This window comes from Mobula hypostoma, chromosome 3 (assembly GCF_963921235.1).
Source record: "Mobula hypostoma chromosome 3, sMobHyp1.1, whole genome shotgun sequence".
Classification (NCBI taxonomy): domain Eukaryota; kingdom Metazoa; phylum Chordata; class Chondrichthyes; order Myliobatiformes; family Myliobatidae; genus Mobula; species Mobula hypostoma.
This window is the reverse complement of record NC_086099.1, coordinates 96,494,448-96,517,321: the sequence shown is the minus strand read 5'-3', so window position 1 is coordinate 96,517,321 and position 22,874 is coordinate 96,494,448. Positions and strand designations below refer to the sequence as shown.

Sequence of the window (22,874 nt, the reverse complement as noted above, 5' to 3'; positions counted from 1 at the left end):
CAAAATCCAATACTCTAACAAAAAGGGTTTGGACCACGTGATAGAAATACTGTAGAAATATATTTGACTGTCGCAGTGTCTGGAAAGCATGGCCTTTACCCCATTGCAGAGTAGTTAGGAACGGGGTAAGCAATGGGGCTATTTGCTCCGCCAACTTATTCAGCTTGTAGTTTCGAAATTGTTTGTTTTCGCTTCGTTCTGTGCTTTCTGACCGACGCGGACACCGTCGCGTTGGAACTCTGGGAATATTAGCGAGAGCGGCACGTTGTGTGCCGGTCCGACCGGGGAACTGGTGCCGCGATGTCCGTGAGGAACAACAATAAGCTGCCCAGTAACCTGCCACAGCTGCAAAACCTCATTAAAAGGGACCCGCGCTCCTACACCGAGGAGGTGAGTGCTTCTACAACCGGGCGCGCTCGCCGTTCCTGATCACTTTGTCACTGAAAGGCCATGCCTTCTGGCTACCGCGACTGTCAAACGTTCAAAGTAACTTTGTTATCGAAGTACACGTATCTCACCATATACAACCCTGAGATTCGTGTCCTTGCGGGCAATCACAGTGAATACAGTAGAACCAATGAAAGGCCGCAAGCAACTGGACGGACAACTAACAATGCGCAAAAATAACGGCAAATACAAAATGAATGAGAGAAAAATAATAATAATAAATACGCAATAAATATTGAGAACATGAAATGAAGAGTCATTGAAAGTGGGTCCATAGGTTGTGGGAACAGTTCAGTGATAGGGCGAGTGAAGTTATCCCCTCTGGTTCAGGAGCTGATAGGTGAGGGGTAATAACTGTTCGTGAACCTGGCGGTGTGGGTGTGGGTCCTGAGGCTCCTTTATCTGCTTCTTGATGGTAGCAGGGAGAAGAGAGCGTGGCCTGGATGTTGGGAGTCCTTAATGATGGATACTGCCTTACTACGACAGTGGTCCTTGTAAATATGCTCAGTGGTGGGGAGAACTTTACCCGTGATGGACTGGCTGTATCCACTACTTTTGTAGGATTTTCTGTGCAAGGACATTGATGCTTCCATATGAGGCTGTGATGCAACCATTCAATATACTCTCCATCTCACATCTATTGAATCTTGTCCAAGATTCAGATGACATGCTGAATCTTCACAAACTTCTAAGAAAGTAGAGGCACTGCCATGCTTTTCTGTGATGGCATTTACGTGCTGACCCAGGAGAGATCGTCTGAAATGACAACACAGAGGAATTTAAAGTTGTTGAACCTCTCCACCTCTGATCGCCCAATGAGGACTGGCTCATGGACTTCCAGTTTGCTTCTCCTGAAGTCAGTAATCAGCTCCTTGGTCTTGCTGACATTGAGTGACAGTTTGTTGTTGTGGCACCACTCTGCCAGATTTTCAGTCTCCCTCCTATATTCTGATTCATCCCATCTTTGATTAAGCCTACGACAGTGGTGTTGTCAGCAAACTTGAATATAGCATTGGAACTATGCTTTGTCTCCCAGTCGTAAATGTAAAGCGAGTAGAGCAAGGGTTTAAGAATACGGCATTATGGTGCGCCTGTGCTGATGAAGATTGCGGAGGAGATGTTGTTTCCAATCCAAATTGACTGAGGTCTGCAAATGAGGAAATCGAGGGTCCAGTTCCTCAAGGAGGTATTGAGGCCTAGGTCTGGAAGCTTATTGATCAGTTTTGCGGGGATGATAGTGTTGAATGCCAGGCTATAGTCAGTGAAGAGCATCCTGACGTTTGCCCTTTTGCTGTTCAGATGTTCGAGGACTGAGCGAAGAGCCAATGAAATGGCATCTGCTGTTGACCTGTTGTGATGTTGTAAAGTCGTAGGCACATATACGTAGCTGGAGTGCCTAAGACTTTTGCACGGTACTGTTGTAATTTTATGTATTGCACTGTACTGTTACTGCAAAAAAAAACAAATTTGATGACATATGAGTGATGATAAACCTGATTCTGATAATGGGTCTCAATTGTGGACTGAGAGTGGGAAGGGGACGGGGAGAGGGGAATCATCAGAATCAAAATCCGGTTTAATATCATCGGCATATGTCATGAAATTTGATTACTTTGTGGCAGCAGTGCAGTGCAATATGTAATAATAGAAAAAACTGAATTACTGTGTATGTGTGTATATATATGTGTGTGTGTGCAAGGCACTTAACCACACATTGCTCTGTGACAACACTGGTGCCAAGCTGTATCAGCCCTAATGCCCTTCCCTTAGACAACATCAGTGTCGTGGAGAGGGAAGACATGCAGCATGGGCAACTGCCGGTCTTCCATACAACCTTGCCCAGGCCTGTGCCCTGGAGAGTGAAGACTTTCCAGGCGCAGATCCATGGTCTCGCGAAACTAATGGATGCCTTCTAATTAAGTAGTGCAAAAATAGGAATCAAAAAGTAGTGAGGGGATGTTCATGGTTTCAATGTCCATTCAGAAATCGGATGGCGGAGAGGAAAGAAGCTGTTTCTGAATCACTGAGTATGCTTTCACACCACTGTACTTCCTTCCTGATGAGAAGAGGCACAACCTGGGTGATGAGGGTCCTTAATGAGGGACGCCGCCTTGAAGATGTCCTGGATACTACAGAGGAGAGGCTGGTGCCTGTGTTGGAGCTGACTAATGTACAACTCTCTGCAGCTTACTTCCATCATGTGCAGTAGCACCTCCCCTCTCCCCCCCCCATACCAGACGGTGATGCAGCAAGTTAGAATGCTCTCCACAGTACATCTGTAAAAACTTACCAAATCTTCTCAAACATAATGAAATATAGCCGCTGTTGTGCCTTCTTTGTAGCTGCATCGATATTTTGGATCCAGGTCAGATCCTCAGATATTGACACTCAGGAATTTGAAATTTCTCACTCTTTCCACTTCTCATCCCTCTCTGAGGACTGGTGTGTGTTCCTTCGCTTTACCCTTTCTGAAGGGTAATTCTGAAGGATAACCTTTTCATGGTTGGGAAAAGGGGAAAGGATAGGAGAGGAGGTGGGAAACGGCAGAGTCATTCTGTAATGATCAATAAACCAATTGTTTGGAATCAAATGACCTTGTCTGGTGTCTCAGGGCTGGGTGAGTCTGCACTTGCACCAATCGCCCTCCCTCCGGCATTCCTTCTCTGCCACCTGTCCCACACCCTTCCCACAGCACTCTACTCTCCACTATGTATAAACGAAATCTATAGATTGGAATGCAAATCTGATCATACCAACAATATGAACAAACCAGTTAAACAACGTCTTTCCTAACCCATCTGGCACCAACAATCACTACACAGTCAAAGTCACTTAGATTATGTTTCTTTCCCCATTCTGATGTTTGGTCTGAACAACAACTGAATCTCTTGACCATGTCTGCATGCTTTTATGCATTGAGGGCTGAGAGCTGCTATGTGATTGGCTGATTAGCTATTTGCATTAACGAATAGATGTACCTAATAAAGTGATCACTGAGGGTATATAGAGGGATAGAGCATTGTTTATTAATCTGTGAGTGCTTTCTGTACAATTGATAACAGTGGAATGAATTTTAAAGCTAGAATAAATGTGTCAAAAAGGCTATTTAATGTTATTGATCAGGAGTAAAGTTAAAGTCATAGAACTAAAGTGATATAGCAGCAAAGCAGGTCCTTCACACCACAAAGCCTGTGCTGACCTTCAAGCGTACATTTATGCTAATTCTCTGCATGAATCTCTTTCTAGGTAACCCTTTATTTTTAAACTATCAACAGAACTGGGTGGTGGGGAGGGACAAAGTAATCATTTGCTTTTAAATTGTGTTTTTTGACCAAAGCATTACGAAATGAAGAGAGTTACCTCCTGAGCACCACACACAAAATGCTGGAGGAACTCAGCAGGCCAGGCAGCATCTGTAGAAAAGAGTAAAAGGTGGACATTTTGGGCAGAGACCCTTCATCGGGACAGGCTTGCTGAGTTCCTCCTGCGTTTTGAGTATGTTTCCAGCATCTGCAGATTCTCGTGTTTGTGAGAGTTGCTTCTTATCCTGGTTCCCATCCCATCCTTCACACAAACAGATTATAAGCTAAAAGACAAGACCTTTTTTAATATAACATTTACCAGAGTAATGATTTTGAAATTTGTTCTCTGGTTTCTTCTTGAATAATTTGAAACAATTTTGGAGTCAAGTTTGTTTATGCTAATAAACCACAATAGGTGTAATCCAAAAAAAAACAGATTCTACCTTGCATCATTTTTGTCCCTGTCATCCTGATGTCACCAATGAAGTGTGCCTTCAATTCCTCTTAAATTTACTGCTTCAAAACCCTCCATCATCTCACCCACTTTGTCTTGTAACTTTTTTCAGCACTACAACCTGTACTGTCTGTACTTCTGGCCTCTTGCGCACCTTTGATATCCATTACATCGCTGTTCACTGTTTGTGCTGTGCCTTCAAGGGCTAGGGTCCATAGGGCTAAAATTTCTCTTCTATATTCCCTTTTCTGCATTGAGGCACATTAAAATATTGACCATATTTTAGGCCATGCCTCTGTAATTGTCAGATTATGTTTGATAACTGATGAAGTTAAGCTATAATGTTTTGTGATGTGAAAACAGGCAACTACAGCTTTACTGCACATCTTAGAGCACAGGTTTAAATGTTTACTCGATTGCAGAGTCATGCGAAAATGTTATATCCAAGCAGATAGGGAAAGCTAAGTAAAGACATTAGTAAAAGTATTCAAAGAGGAAATAATGTAGTGGATGGAAGTGGAATATTATTGTATATTGTTATTATTTTATTTTGTTTAAGTTCTTATTCTGAATGTTAGAATTCCACTTGCTAAAATAAATGGCAAAGGGTCAGAACTTTGTAGTTAATTTGTGTGAATCTGAATACCAATCACACTTGTCTGTGCTTTGTGAACATAGAACATAGAACTCAGAACAGTACAGCACAGGAACAGGCCCTTCAGCCCACAGTGTTGTGCTGAACCAATTAAATTAGTAATCAAATGGCCAGTTAAATTAATCCCTTCTGCCTACCCAATGTCCACATCCTTCTATTTCCCCTCACATTCAAGTGTCTATCTGAATGTCTCTTAAAATCCCCTAATGTTTCTGCCTCTATCACCACCCTGGGCAGCACATTCCAGGCACCCTTCACTCTCTGTAAAAAAAAAACAAACAACAAACAAACAAATATGTCCCTCACAACTCCTTTGAAACCTACTCCCTTTCATCTTAAATACATACCCTCTGGTATTAGACATTTCAAACCTGGAAAAAAGATAGTCTATCTAATCCATCTCTGCCTCCCGTAATCTTATAAACCTCTATCAGATCTCCCCTCAGTCTTCACCGCGCCACAGAAACAAGCCGGCTTTGCCCAGCCTCTCATGATAGCACATGTGCTCTAATCCAGGCCGCATCTGTCCCTCTCCAAAGTCTCAGCATCCTTCCTATATTGATATTACCAGAACTGTATGCAATACCTCAGGTGCACTCTAATTAGTTTATAAAGAGTTTTATAAAGCTGCAATATAACTTACAGTTTTTTTTGTGTTGCATCAGATCTGGAGCAACAATTATTTTGTACTTTGTACTTGTGTACTGGAAATGACATTAAACAATCTTGAATTTTGAGACACTATGCATAATAAAGCCAAGCATATCACATGCCATCTTAACCATCTATCAACCTGTGTTACCACTTTCAGGGAGCTATGAACTTAAACCCCAAGATCTCTCTGTTCACCAAGACTTTTAAGGTTTCTACCCTTAATAGTGTATTGTCTCTTTGCATTTGACTGGGTTAAACTCCATTTGCCATTTCTCCACCAATATCTGCAACTGATCTATATCTTGTTGTATTTTGCCAGTCTTTTATGCTATCTACAACACCAGCAATCTTCATATCATCTGCAAACTTAGTAACCCCCCCCCATCTACATTTTCACTCAGGTCATTTATATACATCACCAATAGCAGAGGTGCCTGTAGAGATCTCTGCATAATACTGGTAATCACAAATCTCCAGCTAGAATAAGTCCATTCGACAAATACCCTGTGTTTTCTATGGGCAAGCCAGTTCTGTATCAAATGGCCAATTCACCATTGATCCAATGCATCTTAATCTTTTGGATGAGCCTCCTGTAACCATCCGCAGCTCTGCCTTCATCAATCATCCTCGTCACCTTGTCAAGAAACTTAATCAAGTTAGTAAAACACAACCTTCCCCGCACAAAACCATGCTGGCTCTCCTTAATTAGGTTATGGCTTTCCAAAGGCTTATAAATAGGCTCCAGTAACTTCCCTACCACTGATGTGAGACTCAACGATATATACTTTCCAGAATTATTCCTGGTTCGCTTCTTGAATTATGGAACAACATTAGCTACTCACCAGTCCTCTGGGACCTTTCCTGTAGCTAGAGAGGACATGAAAATATTGGTTAGGGCCCCAGAAATCTCAGCTCTTGCCCTGTAATCTGGGGTATATCCCGTCTGGCCCTGGCGACTTACCCTCCTTAATGCTCCTTAAGAGACTCAACACTATCTCCTCCTTTACTTCGAAATGGCCAGGCATATTAATGTTCTTGGCACTGATCTCCCTGTCCTCCACGTCCTTCTCCTTGGTAAAAGCTGACGTGCAGTACTCATTAAGGACCACACCCACATGCTTTGCATCCAAACAAATGTTCCCCCCTTTATCCTTCAATGATCCTTCCCTCTCCCTCTTGCTTTTGATGTATATATAGAACACCTTGGGATTCTCTTTAATCCTATTTATTAAGAACTGTTTATGGTCCCTGCTGGCTTTCCTAATTCCCTAGACTTCTTTTCTGACTTCTCTATAATTCGCAAAGGCTCTGCTTGATTCTAACTTCCGAGGCTTTACATACTTTTCCCTTTTCTTCTTGACTAATTTCATCACCTCTCTCAATATCCAGGGTTCTTTACCTTGCCATCCTTGTCAGTCCTTCTGACTGGAACATACCTGTCCTGTATTCTGTGCAGTTGGTCTTTAACCACCCTCCACACGTCAGATGTAGACATGCCAAAAAACAGCTGTTCCCAAATAACTCTCCCTCGTTCCTGCCTAATGCTCCCGTAATTTGCCCTACTCCACTTTAGTACCTACCCGCAAGTCCACATTTCTCCTTATATATAGCTATCTTAAAACTTAGGGAGTTGTGGTTACTGTTCGCTGACTACTCACCTGTTGAAAGGTTGATCGCCAGGCCAGGCCCAATACCCATCACCAAGTCCAGTACAGCTTTTCCTGTTGTTGGACTATCTACATATTGATTTACTAAACCCTCTGGGTGCACCTAACAAATCTGCCCCATCTAAACCTCTTGCACTAAGAAGGTTCCAGTTTATATTAGGGAAGTTGTAGTCTCTGTGACAACAACCTTATTGTTTTTACACCTTTCCTTAATCTGCCAGCATATCTGTTCCTCAATGTCCCGGTGGCTTTTGGGGTGTCTGTAGTACAATCCCATCAGAGTGATTGTGCCCTTCCTCCTGCTTTAGAGATCTACCAACACGGACTCAGTGGACAAGTCCTGCAGTGTGTCCCCTCTGAGTACAGCTGTCAGATTGTCCCTGATAAGCAGTGCAACTTCCCTCTCTACCCCACAAACAGAAACCTCCCTATCTTTTCTAAACCGTTGAAACACCCATTCCTGGCCGCCTTTCTAGTGTCTGTAATGACCACAACATCATAGTTCCATCTACTGATCCATACTCTTAAATTCATCTCCTTTACCCATAATACTCTGAGCATTAACATACACACATTTCAAACTTTCCATCCTGTGGTATTTATTACTTTGCTCCTGCCTGATTTTATTCGCCCTGACATCTACCTTCCTCTCCAAGCCTCTGCTTTCTGACCTGGTGTTCTGGTTCCCATCCTCTGCAAAACTTGTTTAAACCCTCCCAGGTAGCATTAGTGAATCTCCCTGCCAGGATATTGGTTCCCCTTGAGTTTAGGTGCAACCAATCCCTCTTGCACAGGTCATCCCTGCCCCAGAAGAGGTTCCAATGATCAAAGAACCTGAAACCTGCTCCCTGCACCCTTTCCTCGGCCACTCATTCATGTGTACTATCATCCTAATCTGCCCTGACTAGCACGTGACACTGGGAGTTATCCAGAGATTACTACCTTGGAGGTCCTGCTCTTCAGCCTCTTTCCTACCTCCCTATACTCATTCCACTTTCCACTTTCTACCTGTCTCAATGTGGACCACGACTTCTGGCTGCTCAACTCTTCCCCCCACCACCAAGAATATTCTTCAGCCATTCTGAGACGTCTTCAACTATAGTACCTGGGAGGCCTCACACCATTCCGGCGTCTGGCGTCTTTCACAGCTGCAAGTTCTCCCCTCTGTCCCTCTAACTATTGAGTCCCCTATCACTAACACTCTGCCTGACTTTACCCTTCCCTGCTGAGCCTCAGAACTGGCCACAGTGCAACTGGCCTGGCTGTGGCTGCTGTGCCCTGATAGGTCATCCCTCCAGCAGTATCCAAAGGGTCTGCTTGTTGCTGAGGGGCAATGGCCACAGAGGAACCCTGCACTGACTGCTTACTCTCCATACGTCTCCTGGTGGTCACCCATCTTCTATCTGGTGCTTGCACTCTGTGTGTGACCAACTCAGGAAAAGTTTCGCCTATGAGGTTTCATCTTGGATGGTCCTGAGTACATCTAGCTCCAGCTCTAGTTCCTTGATCTGGTTAGTCAGAAGTTGAATTTGGGTGCACTTCCTGCAGATGTAGTCATCAGGGAAACTGTTAGCTACCCTGAAATCCTACATCTTACTGGAGGAGCATTCCAACTACCTTAACTACCATGCTGCCTACACTTAATTAAGAACAAAGATTATCTGTTCATAATTGTGCCTGCTCTCTGAAACCTTTGGGTTTTGCACTCACCTAGATCACTTACTCAGCCTCTTCTCACTGACCTTGCTATACCGTTGGCTCTAACTTCTACAGCTTTTAAGTCAAATAAATGATTCAGCACCCTTAGCCTCTGCCTGTTTTCACTGAAGCCTGTTGAGCCAAAGCCTCCCACTCTAATCCTGGCCCACTCCAACAAAACCTGCTCTACTTAAACCTAACTTCTTATTGGCCCTTGCTAAGTTACTAATAACCCAAGCAGTCTCCCACCCCACAGAAAATCCTGATAGGACCTGTTCACTTTTTAAAGCTGGTGTGTAAAGTCCACAAAGAATTGCATCCCACTCTCCATGATCTCCCACTCCGCAGATGACAAATAGATGACATTCCCTTCAGAGCTACTTGAGTAATATTTCTAACGTGCTCCGTGTACAGAATTTAACACAAACCTTATTTGTGAATGTTTAAACAACATTTATAAATTATCTTTTTGTCTCGCCACAGTTCCTGCAGCAATATAACCATTACCAGTCCAATGTGCGTATTTTCCAGCTACAGCCGGACAAACCTAGTAAAGAACTTTCTGAACTGGTGATATTTCTTGCACAGGTAAATCTGCTTTTGCTGTTAAAGTGGATGCATCTGCAGTTTGATTGAAAACCATTTGAAGAGGTTATTTTTCATAAAGGTTAGCTAGTTGACTTTAATGCAATTTATGGTTGGGAGTTATATGTGGGAAGTTAGAACTCTAAGGTTTATCAAAGCAATGAAGGCAGCCTTGGTGTTAAATTCTGAGATACTTTCACTCTTTGTGGGGGAGAGAAGAATGTTATTTTTCATCAATAATCAAATATTTAAGTGTCTTCATTTCCCTCACTTGAAGGTTGCACATTGTTACCCAAATGAACTGACCAACTTTGCCCAAGAATTAAAAGATCTTCTCTTCTCTCATCACACAATTCTGGACTCAGATTTGCGAATGGTAAACTACTCTTAACGTAATATGTTGTTTAGAAGGCTATTTTAAAATGTGTTTTCTTTTTATGTGATAAATGGCTCCATTTTGCTATGTAATATCAAAGGAAGTTTGCAAATTCACCAGCATTTTGTGTGTGTGTTGCTTGAATTTCCATCATCTGCAGATTTCCTTGTGTTTGCGTTTGCAAATTCTAAGATGTTTTTCAACAATTGTTCCAATTTGTGGTTCTGAAAGGGTTAGAATGCATTAGATTGCATTTGTTCACAGCATGGATTATTAAATATTCAGGATTTTCAGGATTATATTTCTAGTTTATATTTAAATAGTAAATGCACATTATTTTTAGATCTGACCAAGGTGTAACTGTCCAATATTTAATTTTAAAAAAGATGGTTAAACAAGAATGGATGGACTCAAGGGATTCTCCTCCAACCTAACTCCAGTCTGATTTCCTCCAGTATCTTGTGTGTTTTACCCAGGAATACATGGTCTGCTTTGCTTTTATAAACATTTTATATCACCATCTGAGAAATGAATAAGTTGGAATGACTGCTTAAAGCTTAGTTTATACTGAACCTGAGATGCCTTGTATTGGCTGTCACAGTGGATTAATGATCTAATGAACTGTAGTTGTAAAAGGAATGTGTTGGACACAGCTTGTTACACTTGAGGGGACAAGTTAAACTTTAAAAGTTGAACAAAAGATAATAAACAAGACCCTGTTTTATCTGACACCCTTTTACAGCTGAAGTTGTGTTTCTTTCTCATTGTCTTTCATACCAGCTGGGCTGGAGAGATGCAGCAGAACTCTGTTACTCTTGGAGAACAACTCTGACACAACAAGTAGTTAGCAGCTGACTGAAATAGCCTAAAACTTGGATATCTGTATATTTTATTAACTAGTGACAGTGTATGAAAAAGGACAATGAAGAGAAAGATTTTATTGTTGTGCAATACCTTTGATCTCTGCAGTAATTTTTTAATTTTTACTTCAACTTTTCTTGTAGACATTTTGTAAAGCTTTGATTTTATTAAGAAATAAGAACCTCTTGAATCCTACAAGTTTGCTGGAATTGTTCTTTGAACTGCTGAGGTGTCAAGACAAACTCTTACGTCAGGTATGCCACTTCTAATTTCATAGCTGCATAAGTGTAAATGTTTTGGTCATCTTGAACTTTAAGATGCTCCTTTTTTTTATCTTAACAGACCCTGTACTTGCACATTGTGACTGACATCAAAAATATCAATGCCAAACACAAAAACAACAAAGTGAACACAGTGAGTACTTGAAATAATTACTTAGTAAAGCAGCATCACTGTGGTCTTTGTAGGACATGAGAACTTTTTTTGTCATAGATTTCCTACTTTGAGGTGTATAATAGTCATGATTTGGAAGTGGATTTGATTCAAAACGATGATAAGAAAGGTCAGCAGGTACTGTTGAAACCCTGTAGAGGCAGTGGTGCTGCACTGTACCAGAAAATCTAATGAATAGGGCATATGAGGTGTATTTCACTTAACCCACTCTGTTCTATGAACGCAGCAGTATAATTTGCATATTTGTAGAAGATCAGTAATTTAGTGCAAATGCCCAAATCTATGATCTGAATCAGTTTGATATTATTGATTTATTTTCATGTTCCAAATACAAAACTAAAAAAAACCTCTAATCTATTAAATGTTACATTTTGTATTCCAAAACAGAAGCAAAAAATCATGAAGATTGTATTCTGGAGCTTGTGGCATAATTGAAATGTAGCTATCGGAATTACTAATACCTTTACTGTGGTGTGCAGCAGGAATCAGCTAAATCTTGTAGATTGCCTAAAAGAAGCTGGCCAACTTTGTTGTTTAAAGTTTGTTTTTTGAGGCTATTGTGACCATTGATGCATTTTAATTGTTGCAGTGTGTGCTGCATCACAGGTTACTCTTGGATTAACTTCGGGCTAGTTTGATACTTGACTAGAAGACGGCCTTGGAAAACTAGATCCTGTAGGCTTCACCTGCACTGTTAATGGGTAGCAGCAGGTCCAAATTGCCACTGTAGTTTTACCAAAGACTTAGTAATTCTGACAAGTGAATGAGTAAAGCAGCAATCTTCATGGTTCTTTAATAATTTTACATTGAAGAATGACTTGAATGCCTGTTTTATTTTTACTTCTGTATAATGAAGATAAAAAAATTATTCAATTGACTCAAATAATGGATCCCAGAAACAGTATAAATGATTGACAGCTGCAAATATATATATATAACATCGTGTTTCATTTGTATGTGGGAGTGGGCTTGAGTGAAATGCAAAGGGATAATTTAAGGCAGGGGTCCCCAACCTTTTTCGTACTGTGGACTGGTTTCATATTGACAATATTCTTGCGGACCGGCCGACCGGCGGGGCGGGGGTGGGGGGGGGGTAGGATTGCCAACGTACAAGAGTAGCAGCCAAATACATTGGGTTTACCCCGAGAAAGGGAGAAAGGCTACAGTGAACATGAAGCCTTGCGCAGGAACCAGTGCGCATGTGTAACTTGCGCATGCGTTTACGTGCCGATTTCTTAAAAATTGTTTTTGCCGATTCTGTTGGTGGCGGCGGGGGGCCGGTGTTAATCACGACCAGAACGTAGGTGATAAGTGGCTAATACACTCAATTTCGTTTCTAAAAGGGTTTATCTAACGAATTTAATATTAAACACACAGCGCAAATTTTCCTCGCATGAATATAGTGATAAGTCAATTATCAGGGGAGGACAGGGGAGCTTGAAGAAAGTGTTGAACGAACTTCCAGTGGCAGTGGTAGAGGCAGGTTCGATACTATCATTTAAAGAAAAATTGGATGGGTATATGGACAGGAAAGGAATGGAGGGTTATGGGCTGAGTGCAGGTCGGTGGGACTAGGTGAGAGTAGCATTCAGCATGGACTAGAAGGGCCGAGATCACCTGTTTCCATGCCGTAATTGTTACATGGTTATATGTCACTTATAATAGCATCATAACATTTTAAATAACGTTTGGATATCAAACACACAGCGCATATTTTCCTCGTATGAACATATAAAATCATTGCAACGCACCAATATCGCTGAATCATTGGGAACTCTGGGCTTGTTTTCCTGCAACAAGATGGTCCCATCGAGGGGTGATGGGAGACAGCGATACTCGAAGGGGGTTCCTTATGTCCAGTCTGTTCCGCAATTTAGTTTTCGTTGCATTCATTGCAGAGATATGTTGGAAATGGAGGCAAGGTTTTCAGTGCTTTTTTGGCTATCTCAGGATATTTAGCCTTGACTTTGATCCAGAATGCCGGCAGAGGTGTTATGTCAAACGTGCTTTTCAGCCCGTCGTCATTTGCAAGCTCGAGGAGTTGATCTTCTTCCCGCGCTGACACGGATGACGCGTGGGTAATGACCTCGCGTGCGTTCAAGCTCAACAGTGGCCGTGACTGGGAATGAGGAAAGGTGCAGCTGACTCCTATCGTCAAATCATATCGTTTCCTCGCGGCCCGGTAGCGCATGCCTTGCGGCCCGGTACCGGTCCATGGCCTGGTGGTTGGGGACCGCTGATTTAAGGTATTCAGGCGTAATGGAATACAATTTTGAATGGAATGCAATTTCCACACAATTTTGTAACCTGCTTGACATCTGAGATCAGGAAGGAAGAGACGTTTCCAAGCTGGAAGCAATGGACTTGTATTTGGTATTGCCCAGTGATGGAACCGTAACAGTGCTCAGTTCCCCAAGCCGAGGTAAATGATTTCTGATTCTCAGCTTAATCCAACTTGCAAAACCCTGCCTCTTGATTTCCCACAGCCACCTAAGAAAAATGATCCACTGTAGCAATCCCAAAAATCTGAGTTGCTTTGTCAACAGCCTCAGTAAAAGTGAACCTGGTTAACTTGTGCCTCTGGCTGCTTGGGTTGTACCCAGCAATAAAATGGCTTCCCAGTGAAGGGGAACAGGACTGAGGAATGGGATTTGGCTCATGCTGGCTTGCCAAGAAAACTGGTGCAGGATATATTTTTGAAGGAAAGTGATCAGGACAAGAGATGTACGGAATGAGGCATGGGGTTGTGGGGAGCAAGTCAAAAATGAATGGGGTACAATTGACATGGTTCACAGTTCCAATTAATGCTGGTTAGATTACAAGTGAAGCTACACTTTGATCTGGAGTGGTTTTAATCAAAATCTGATTTTGCACTGATTTTGTTACTAGGATTGGCTAATTGTGTTAACGTCTTCATTTAGTTAAAGCAGTATTAAACATGTGTTTTTGCCATACGAGGCAACAAAGGTCTTCAAATTTATTTATATTTTGCTCTTTTCAACCTAAGTTGCTGGCAGAAGTAAACAGAAGCAGCTCGCAGTTAACCATGTCAGTAGGTATAAACATATGAGCCAGCATTTCAACATCACTGGTATTGTAGATCTTTTGCTAATCTAGGTATGTTGCAGCCATCGTGAGAGATGTACAACTTTCTGTATTTCCAGTGGAGCAAAAGTTGAATTTATAATTGCAATAAAGATAAAATTGCTAATGTGACCTTTGTAGAGCTTTTTTTTAATTTGCAATTCCCAAGGAGTGTCTAGGAATCTAATTTGATTCTGAACATTTGCTCAAAACTTCCAGCAAGGAAACTAATTTTTCATGGTTTTATAATACCAGATTACTTCTGGCACTGGCTAGTAGGGCCATGTGTTATTTTCAAGGAGGTACAGGGGGTAACCAAAGCTATCCAGTGGCAACAGCAAGAAATGGTGATGGGGGTGAAAAAATATCTCCACGATAATCAGCTGTTTTGATTTCCCCATCATAAGATGTACAAGTCCTTTGAATAGAAGTGTCCTCAGTGTAGACTGTTCTTTGTAAAACAAAGTACTGAAAATTATTATTTATGGGATGATGTGACCATTGTGTTTGCATGTTCTCAGGTTTTACAAAATTTTATGTACACAATGTTGAGGGACAGCAACCCCATAGCAGCCAAGATGTCCCTGGATGTAATGATAGAACTATACAAAAGAAACATCTGGTAAGTTTGGAAATGCCATGGATTCCACGGTATTTAGACACTTAAGGACCAGTACGTTTTGGCCCAATTAAGCAGCTGCTCCAATTAGCCAAAGTTTCATGGAAATGGTTACGAGGGTATGAAAAAGACAAACTACCATTTAACTGAGTAACAAATTGCATATTTATGATTATGAAGAAACGTAGTCCTCTTTTATTATCATTTAGTAACGACACAATCCGACTCTGAGTCATCCAAAAACTTCGAGCTCTGATCAGCTCTCTGACACCGAGTACTGAGTGCCATCTCTGTCCGAACGATTTGTCCTCCTTCTCAGCCACCAAAAGCAGGCAAAGCCAGTGATTTTGAGGCCTACCCTCCGAAAGGTTCACGACCACATAGTAACGACAGCAGCGAACGGGCGTTTCAGAAATTTCTCCAGATGTTCCTGTGTGCTTTCATGTCCATTCTCCATCAAATCAGAATTGTCCACGGCCCCTATTTAACAGATACGTTTGGAGAGGACTCAGCAGTTTTTTTTTACCAGGGTGGCACCGATGATGAAAGTGTATAGTTATGTAGAGAGATTTTAGAGTCATCTGGACCAGAGCAAATTAGGGACAGACCTAATAGAATTCATGAACTTCATGGAACAGTTTGGGATAACCTGCCTAGTGAACCAATCATGGGAGTTCAGCAATTTAATTGAGAAGTCAGGTCGTTTTTTTTTTCTTTGGAGTTTAAGTAAGGAATGTGCCACCTGAATATGAAGTAAAATGTAGTTTCATGGGATTTTCAAGAAAGCAGCTGGAAATGTTTTAAAAGAAAATTAGGTTATAGGATCTTGGGCAGAAGTATTGAACTAAACTGGATAGCTCCTCAGAACAGGCATGATGGGCTGAATGGCCTCCTGTATAAAGTTTCACATTACTTTGTTTTATTTGTACAGATTATATCTTTTTGTTTCACAGTCCACTCATTAACTTCAGCCGAGGAGATATTAAGACTCAGTTTTATTTATCACCTGTGCATTGAAACATACAGTGAATTGTGTCGTTTGCTTTAACAACCAGCACAGCCTAAAGATGTGCTGAGGGCAGCCCGCAAGTATTACTACTCATTCCCGCACCAACAAAGTATGCCCACGATATTGATATTCATCGATAGTTGGAAAGCGTAAACCTTCGGAGGCTGGAATGTTGAAAGAAAAACAGAAAATGGCAGGGATATCAATAAGATGAAGTAATTATATTGTTGAATATTAGTGGAATTGGAAACGTGGAGTGTTAGGGATTCATCCCTTTGTGGATACAATCCCTGGTGTTTGACTTGCTATCACAATTTTCTTCAGTCTCTTTGCAAGAGTAGTATCTTGTCATATTGATCATGCTTTTAGTTTATAATGTCTTTATCGGGCACAATTGTCACTCCAAACAGCAGCATTATTGTTTCCATTGGTAGGTAAGACTAGAACTAGGGAACATTGCCTCAAGATTCAGGGGAGAAGATTTAGGACGGAGATGAGGAGAAACTGTTTTTCCCAGAGAGTGGTGAATCTGTGGAATTCACTGGAATAGGGAAGCAGTTGAGGCTTCCTCACTAAATATATTTAAGATACAGCAGTTAGATAAGTTTTTACATAGTAAGGGAATTAAGGTTTATGGGGAAAAGGCAGGTAGATGGAGCTGAGTTTACGGACAGATCAGCCATGATCTTATTGAATGGCGAGGCAGGCTCGATGGGCTGGATGGCCTACTCCTGCTCCTATTTCTTATGTTCTTATGTAAGATGCAATCAGTTCAACATAAGTATTCAGGAGTTAAGTGTGAGTGTCTGTTGTGTTTAGTAGTCTGGAGCTATAGTTAGTAATTTCCCATCAAATTTAAATTTAAAAATATCTGCAAATACTGGAAATCTGAAATAAAGTCAGGAATTGTTGGAAATCCTTAGGTCTAGCAGCTTCTGTGGAAAAAGCAAGAGTTAATATCTGTGTCTGATATGTCCAGAGTTTCTAGTATTTTCTACGTTTTATTCTAATTCACCACGTTCAAATAGTCATACACCTAATTGTCACATGTAGAATGGACTCTGATGGATGGTTGAAGGTTCCATTGCTCATAAATCTGGAGTATTTCAAAGAAATGTTCAGAGGAAGGGGAATCATTACTGAAGCAAATATTTTAATTTACTTACAGGAATGATGCAAAGACTGTGAATGTCATCACCACAGCTTGCTTCTCAAAAGTGACCAAGGTAAGAAGTAAGAGGCATTTGTACTGTACTGTGGGGAAGGACATTCTGTTGTTAGGTGTTGTGAAAAAAGAGCCTTTTCAATTATGTGAAAAGAGTTAATGGGCTAATAGTAACTGTACAATTATGGATTTGACGTGAGAGATTTAATAGGATCCTGAGGGGCAGCTTTTCCACTCAGAGGGTGGGTCAGTGTATGAAATGAACGACCAGAGGAAGTGGTTGAGGCAGGTACGTTAAAGTTAGCATTTAAAAGGCAGTTGGACAGATGCATGGATAGGAAATGTTGAGAAGATATAAGCCAAATAGGACTAGCTTAGATGAAGATCTTGGTTCGTATAAAACAGGTTGAAGGCTCCATTTTCTTGCTCTGTGATTCTGTCTAACAAGAATACACGTACATCTAAATTAATATGACTATGTCTCCGTGGAGTTTATTAATGAACACAGAATTAACTAATTTTAGATTAATTAAGCTAAGGACCAAGGCATTGGGAGGAAATTCAGTATTTAAGCATTAAATTTACAGTAAAACAGGAGTAATTGTGTTTATTAATTTCCTGTACATTATAACTGAATTGGATTTGAGAAACATCTTCAATTTTTTTTCTTGGGAGCAGTGTGGTCTGGAAAGTGCAGCTTGAGGAACATTCCAAAACTGGAAACTATTGCAGTTAGCAATGGGAATAAGTAGCAGAACCTATTAAACAAGGTTGCTATTATTATTATTATTAGCAGAATGGAACTAAAATAAGCTTTCTGTATAAGAAATTAGGACCAAACTGGATACCTGTTACAGATTTTAGTTTTAATATTTGTGAGTGTGAAAGCTTCCTGGTATTTTTCTTTCTTGCATTGGGAGTGTGTAGACCCCAGCCTAATGAAGACTTGTTCTATAATGCTTGTATCTATCTTTTTTTAAAAAATATCTCCATTGAGACTGGCAAATTAAAGGCCGATGATTATTTCTAAACATTTTATATGGTAATTTCCAGTGTGGATAGATTGGAGTCTGGACCCTGCGGTAGCCTGCAACAGCACCACCTAGATGTTGTTAGTTCAGTGGCTGTTAAAATCAATAGCTTTTCTGTTACTTATGATTGACAGGCAATTGATAAGCAGATATTACAGGGTAGGGAATACATCCTGAACAGATCCGGATTTATTTATTTATTTTTATTTAGCGATACAGCATGGTAACAGGCCCTTCCGGTCCAACAAGCCTGCACCATCCAATGACAGCCATGTAGTCAATTAACCTACTAATCCGTACATATTTGGAATGTAGGAAGAAAATGGAGCACCCAGAGGAAACCCATGTGGACAATGTACAAAATTCTTTACAGACAGTGGTGAAATTTAACCCAGGTTGCTGGTGCTGTGACAGCATTATGCGAACTGCTTTGGTATCGTGCTGCCCATGTACAGTCTACAAAGTTTTAATTCCATGCTTTTACTTTCAGCGGAATCCCTGCTTAGAAGCCATCCTGGTTGGCAGGCTTGGCTCCCTCTCAGGAGGGGAACATTCTAGTGTAAATCCCAGGTGCCAGTGGAGGTTGGGACTCAGATTCGTGTCCCCAGGTAGAAGGACAATGCTAGAGAAATTCAGAAGCTTGTCATTGCCAGGAGAAGAACCTCTGCACCTTCTTGGGGTGCTGACCATCACAACTGGCCTCTCCTTGTGTGAGCTGCAGTTTTTACCTAGTTCAAAGAAAGTCAATGTGATATTATTTATTACTCAAATAGACTGTTATTTATTAAGCCTCCCATTTTAAGAAGTATTGTGTACATTGATACTCAGGAAGGTGGATCACCACCACTTCTCAAAAGCTGGCAATTCTCTTTAATAACTGAATCCTAACTGCATGTCTCAAAGGCAGTTTCTCAATTGCATTTAGTGCATGTTATCAATAAGTCTTGAATATTCAACATTGGCAGTTACAAGCCCAGTTCATTAAAATTGTGTGTCACCTTCTCTTTCCAATCATAATGCATTCCCCTTCTTACTGGTGCTGGTTAACTTTTTTTCACACTATAACTACAAGCATCAGCTTTGAATCATTGCTGTACTTTATATTTCATAGAACAAAAGAAAATTTATAACACAAATCTTTTTTTTTCTGTTCTAGTAGATAATCCAACATAATCCCACTTTAATCACTTAATCCATAATCTGGTAGATCATGACTCCTTAAGTAAATATCTAGACAAATTTTAAATGTGTAGAGTTTCTGCCTCTACCACCTTTTCAAGCAACAATTTCCTTCTGGTCGGTTTTATTTCTTCATCTCTTCTGTAGCTTCTGCTGACTGCTTCAAACCCTTGCCCTTTGTTTTTGCCTCCTCTGCTTGTGGAGATGCATCTGTGACATTTAATCAATCTTCATAACTTGACGTGCCTCAACCCAGCCATTCTAATCTTTCACCATGCCTAAATGTTTTCTACTGCTGACAACACCCTCGTGAATTTCCTCTTCATCTGTTCCACGGCAGTTGCATCTTTTGTGTAAATGTGCTGATCAGAGTTGTATGCAATTCCCTTTCACTTGGATCCATTTATCATTTGAAAGGAGTAGAAATGAAAGATGTGAGAGGAAGACATCAAAAGTCAAAATCCATAATAAATTGATCATCAGCATATTCTTATACATGTAGTTAATCTGAAGACATCACCTTTGTTAATTTTCTTGTGCTTGCTTCTGTCTGATTAATTTCTATCTTTTTGGGTTTTCTAAGCTTCTGGAATAGTTTCTTACCTCAGTTTGTTTCTATTACATCTTCTTTTTCCGACTGGATCACTTTGGCCTCATTGACTTTAATTAACTAAATGTTTAACTGCATCAGTACTTCAAGTTCTAGTGACTGATCATATCTGATGCATGTGTTCCAATCTTGGATATCAGTGTTCTGACCTTCTGAGCAGTGACTATTTTCTCTGAAGAAACTGTTTCCAAACAACCTACTGCTTTATATGTATAAATTATAAATTTTGTGTTTTGAGTTTCAGGTTGCCTCCATAACTTCCTACTATTGCTTAATTTTCAGATTTTGGTTGGCGCTTTGAAGTTCTTTCTGGGTAAAGACATAGATGAGAAAAATGACAGTGATTCAGATTCCGAGGTAAATGTGAAATTTGATTCATATTTTACATATAAATAGTGAGGGAAGAAGAGGGGAACCGTGATTGGAGGAAGGGGAAGGGAGAGGGGGAGCCAGTGGGAAGCACCAGAGAAGACATTCTGTAATGACCAATAAATAAATTGTTTGGAATTAAATGACCTTGCCTAGTGTCTTAGCTGAGTGTAATTACATTCATGCCACCCCCCCCCGCCCCCCGGCACTCCTTCTCTGTCACCTATCCCATATGGTACTCCACCCTCAACCATTCCCAACATACTTTGCTCTTGCCAGATTTATAAACGCTATCACCGCTCCACATTGACAAATACAGTGCAAAATTCTTAGGCACTCTAGCTATATATGTACTTAAGATTTTTGCACAGTACTGTATATTATAATATTATCAATATATATTATCAAAGGTGCATTCAACCACTTGCCTTCCAACTAAGATTGGAGTATTGCTGCAATCTGATGCTGTAGGAGCCTAGAAGTTGTCACAGTAAACTGTAAAATTCCTTCTTTTATTATAATTTCTTTGTATTTCTTAGTAGAGGACAAAAGTTCAAAGTAAATTTATTATTAAAGCACATATACGTCACCATATACAACCCTGAAATTCGTTTTCTTGTAGGAATTCACAGTAAATGCAACAAACACAATAAAATCAATGAAAGACCACTACCAATGTGTGGAAGACAAACTGTATTAATACAAAAAGGGGGGAAAAAAGTAATAATGATGAATAAATAAGCAATAAATATCATGAAAATGAGTTGTAGAGTCCTTGAAAGTGAGTTCATAGTGCTTGGGAACAGTTCAGTGATGGAGCGAGTGAATTTGAGTGAAATTATCCCCTTTGGTCCAAAAGCCTGATAGTTGAGGGGTAATAACTGTTCTTGGATGGAGTGAGTCTTGAAGTTCCTGTACCACCTTCCTTATGGCAGCAGCAAGTAGAGAGCATGACGTGGATGCTGCTTTCCTGTGATGGTGATCTGTGTAGATGTGCTCAATGGCGGGGTGGACTTTACACGTGATGGACTGGGCTGTATCCACTACTCTTAAGTGATCTTGAGGATATTTTCCCTTTAGGATGAAGGAATCACAATGCGAGACATGACCACGAGATTTGCAACTGGAAAGAAATCATCAAAAAATAAAAAGAAGCTGGAAAAGGCTTTGAAAGTCTTAAAAGTAAGCAGTTCATTTTCAGCAGTGAAGTATTTGTGTGGAATACTGATTAGTAATGGAAGCATTAAAGTTGGACACATTATAAAGGGAATAGAAACAGTGTGCTGCGTCCCATAATGCTGCAGATGTTCTGGGTAAAACAAGGCTTCTTGCCTAATAACTTGCAGTTCCTTCCCGGGTTACCACAGGTTTCTGCTCCTGTGAACTATTTGCGACTGAGCTACCGAATGGCAGATGTATGCAGCCCCATGGCTGCAGGCAAATCCATCCTATTCATCTCCCAAATACGATGCCCAGTGTTCAGGCTACACATAGGTCAGGTGTTTGTAAGCTGGGGAAGACCTTTATTGCCCTCACCTTGCAATTTCTATACAAAATAAAACATGTTGTGCAGTTTGTCACTGCCACCTGGATTCACTTCTAGCCTAGACTAGAGAGGAATGTTAATAGTTTCCTGCCTGACAACAACTGGTATAGTGAGACTTATGTTTTATTTTTGATAGCTCATAGCTTTTCGGCATGGGACTGCGTATAATTCAGTTCCACTTGGTTTTGCCAATTCAGTAACACTCAGAAGTGCCAATAATGTAGATTACGTTATAGTTTTGAAATATTCTTCCAAGTTTGGGGATAAGAATCTTGTTAAGAAAGGAATAAATGCTTCATATTGACATAGAGTTAGCAATGGAAAAACTTGAGATTTTCTTGTGTCCCTGACTAATGGTTGAAATGGGAATAAATAACAAAAAAAACTTCAAACTTCTTGATTTTTGATTATGCTTACTAAAGATCAATAAGCATCCCAAAGGCCCTTTAAATTTTAACTGGATTCCCTTTAATGGCTGATCGTTTCATTTGTAAATATGGCAGTAAATTAAGTTTCCATGATTTCTGTTGTAATGACATATGTATGTTGGTTACAGAAACATAAAAAGAAGAAAAAGGCAGAAGTATTTAACTTTTCAGCTATTCACCTCATTCATGATCCACAAGGTAAGAAATTGGCTAGTGTTCAGTTTTCTGTGAAGGTTCGTAATGAAGAGAAATAATCCTCATTTGAGGTGCCCAGTTGCAGCCTGGTCTTCCTTACGAATACACAGTCATTAACAAAAGAGTACACACAACACGCTGGAGGAACTCAGCAGGTCGGGAAGCATCCGTGGAAAAGATCGGTCGACGTTTTGGGCCGGAACCCTTCGTCAGGACTGTAGAGGGAAGGGACAGAGGCCCTATAAAGAAGGTGGGGGGAGGGTGGGAAGGAGAAGGCTGGTAGGTTCCAGGAGAAAAACCAGAAAGGGGAAAGATAAAGGGGTGGGGGAGGGGAGGCAGGGAGGTGATAGGCAGGAAAGGTGAAGAAGGAATAGGGGAAAACACAATGGGTAGTAGAAGGAGGCGGAGCCATGAGGGAGGTGATAGGCAGCTGGGGGAGGGGGCAGAGTGAGATAGGGATAGGGGAAGGGAGGGGGAGGGAATTACC

At 40.8% G+C, this 22,874-nt stretch overlaps 1 protein-coding gene across 1 annotated transcript in view; it reads left to right on the top strand.

Annotated features, from left to right (window-relative positions):
• The first annotated feature begins 246 nt into the window (after positions 1-246).
• Positions 247-22,874, top strand: part of sdad1 (SDA1 domain containing 1) — a 77,895-nt gene continuing 55,267 nt past the window's right edge. Inside the window, exons 1-10 of the mRNA XM_063043490.1 lie at positions 247-390; positions 9,361-9,465; positions 9,740-9,838; positions 10,843-10,953; positions 11,042-11,113; positions 14,758-14,858; positions 17,033-17,090; positions 20,132-20,206; positions 21,299-21,400; positions 22,321-22,390. Of these exons, the coding sequence (XP_062899560.1) occupies positions 301-390; positions 9,361-9,465; positions 9,740-9,838; positions 10,843-10,953; positions 11,042-11,113; positions 14,758-14,858; positions 17,033-17,090; positions 20,132-20,206; positions 21,299-21,400; positions 22,321-22,390 (883 nt within the window). The 5' untranslated portion in view covers positions 247-300. The remainder of the gene's footprint in view (positions 391-9,360; positions 9,466-9,739; positions 9,839-10,842; positions 10,954-11,041; positions 11,114-14,757; positions 14,859-17,032; positions 17,091-20,131; positions 20,207-21,298; positions 21,401-22,320; positions 22,391-22,874) is intronic.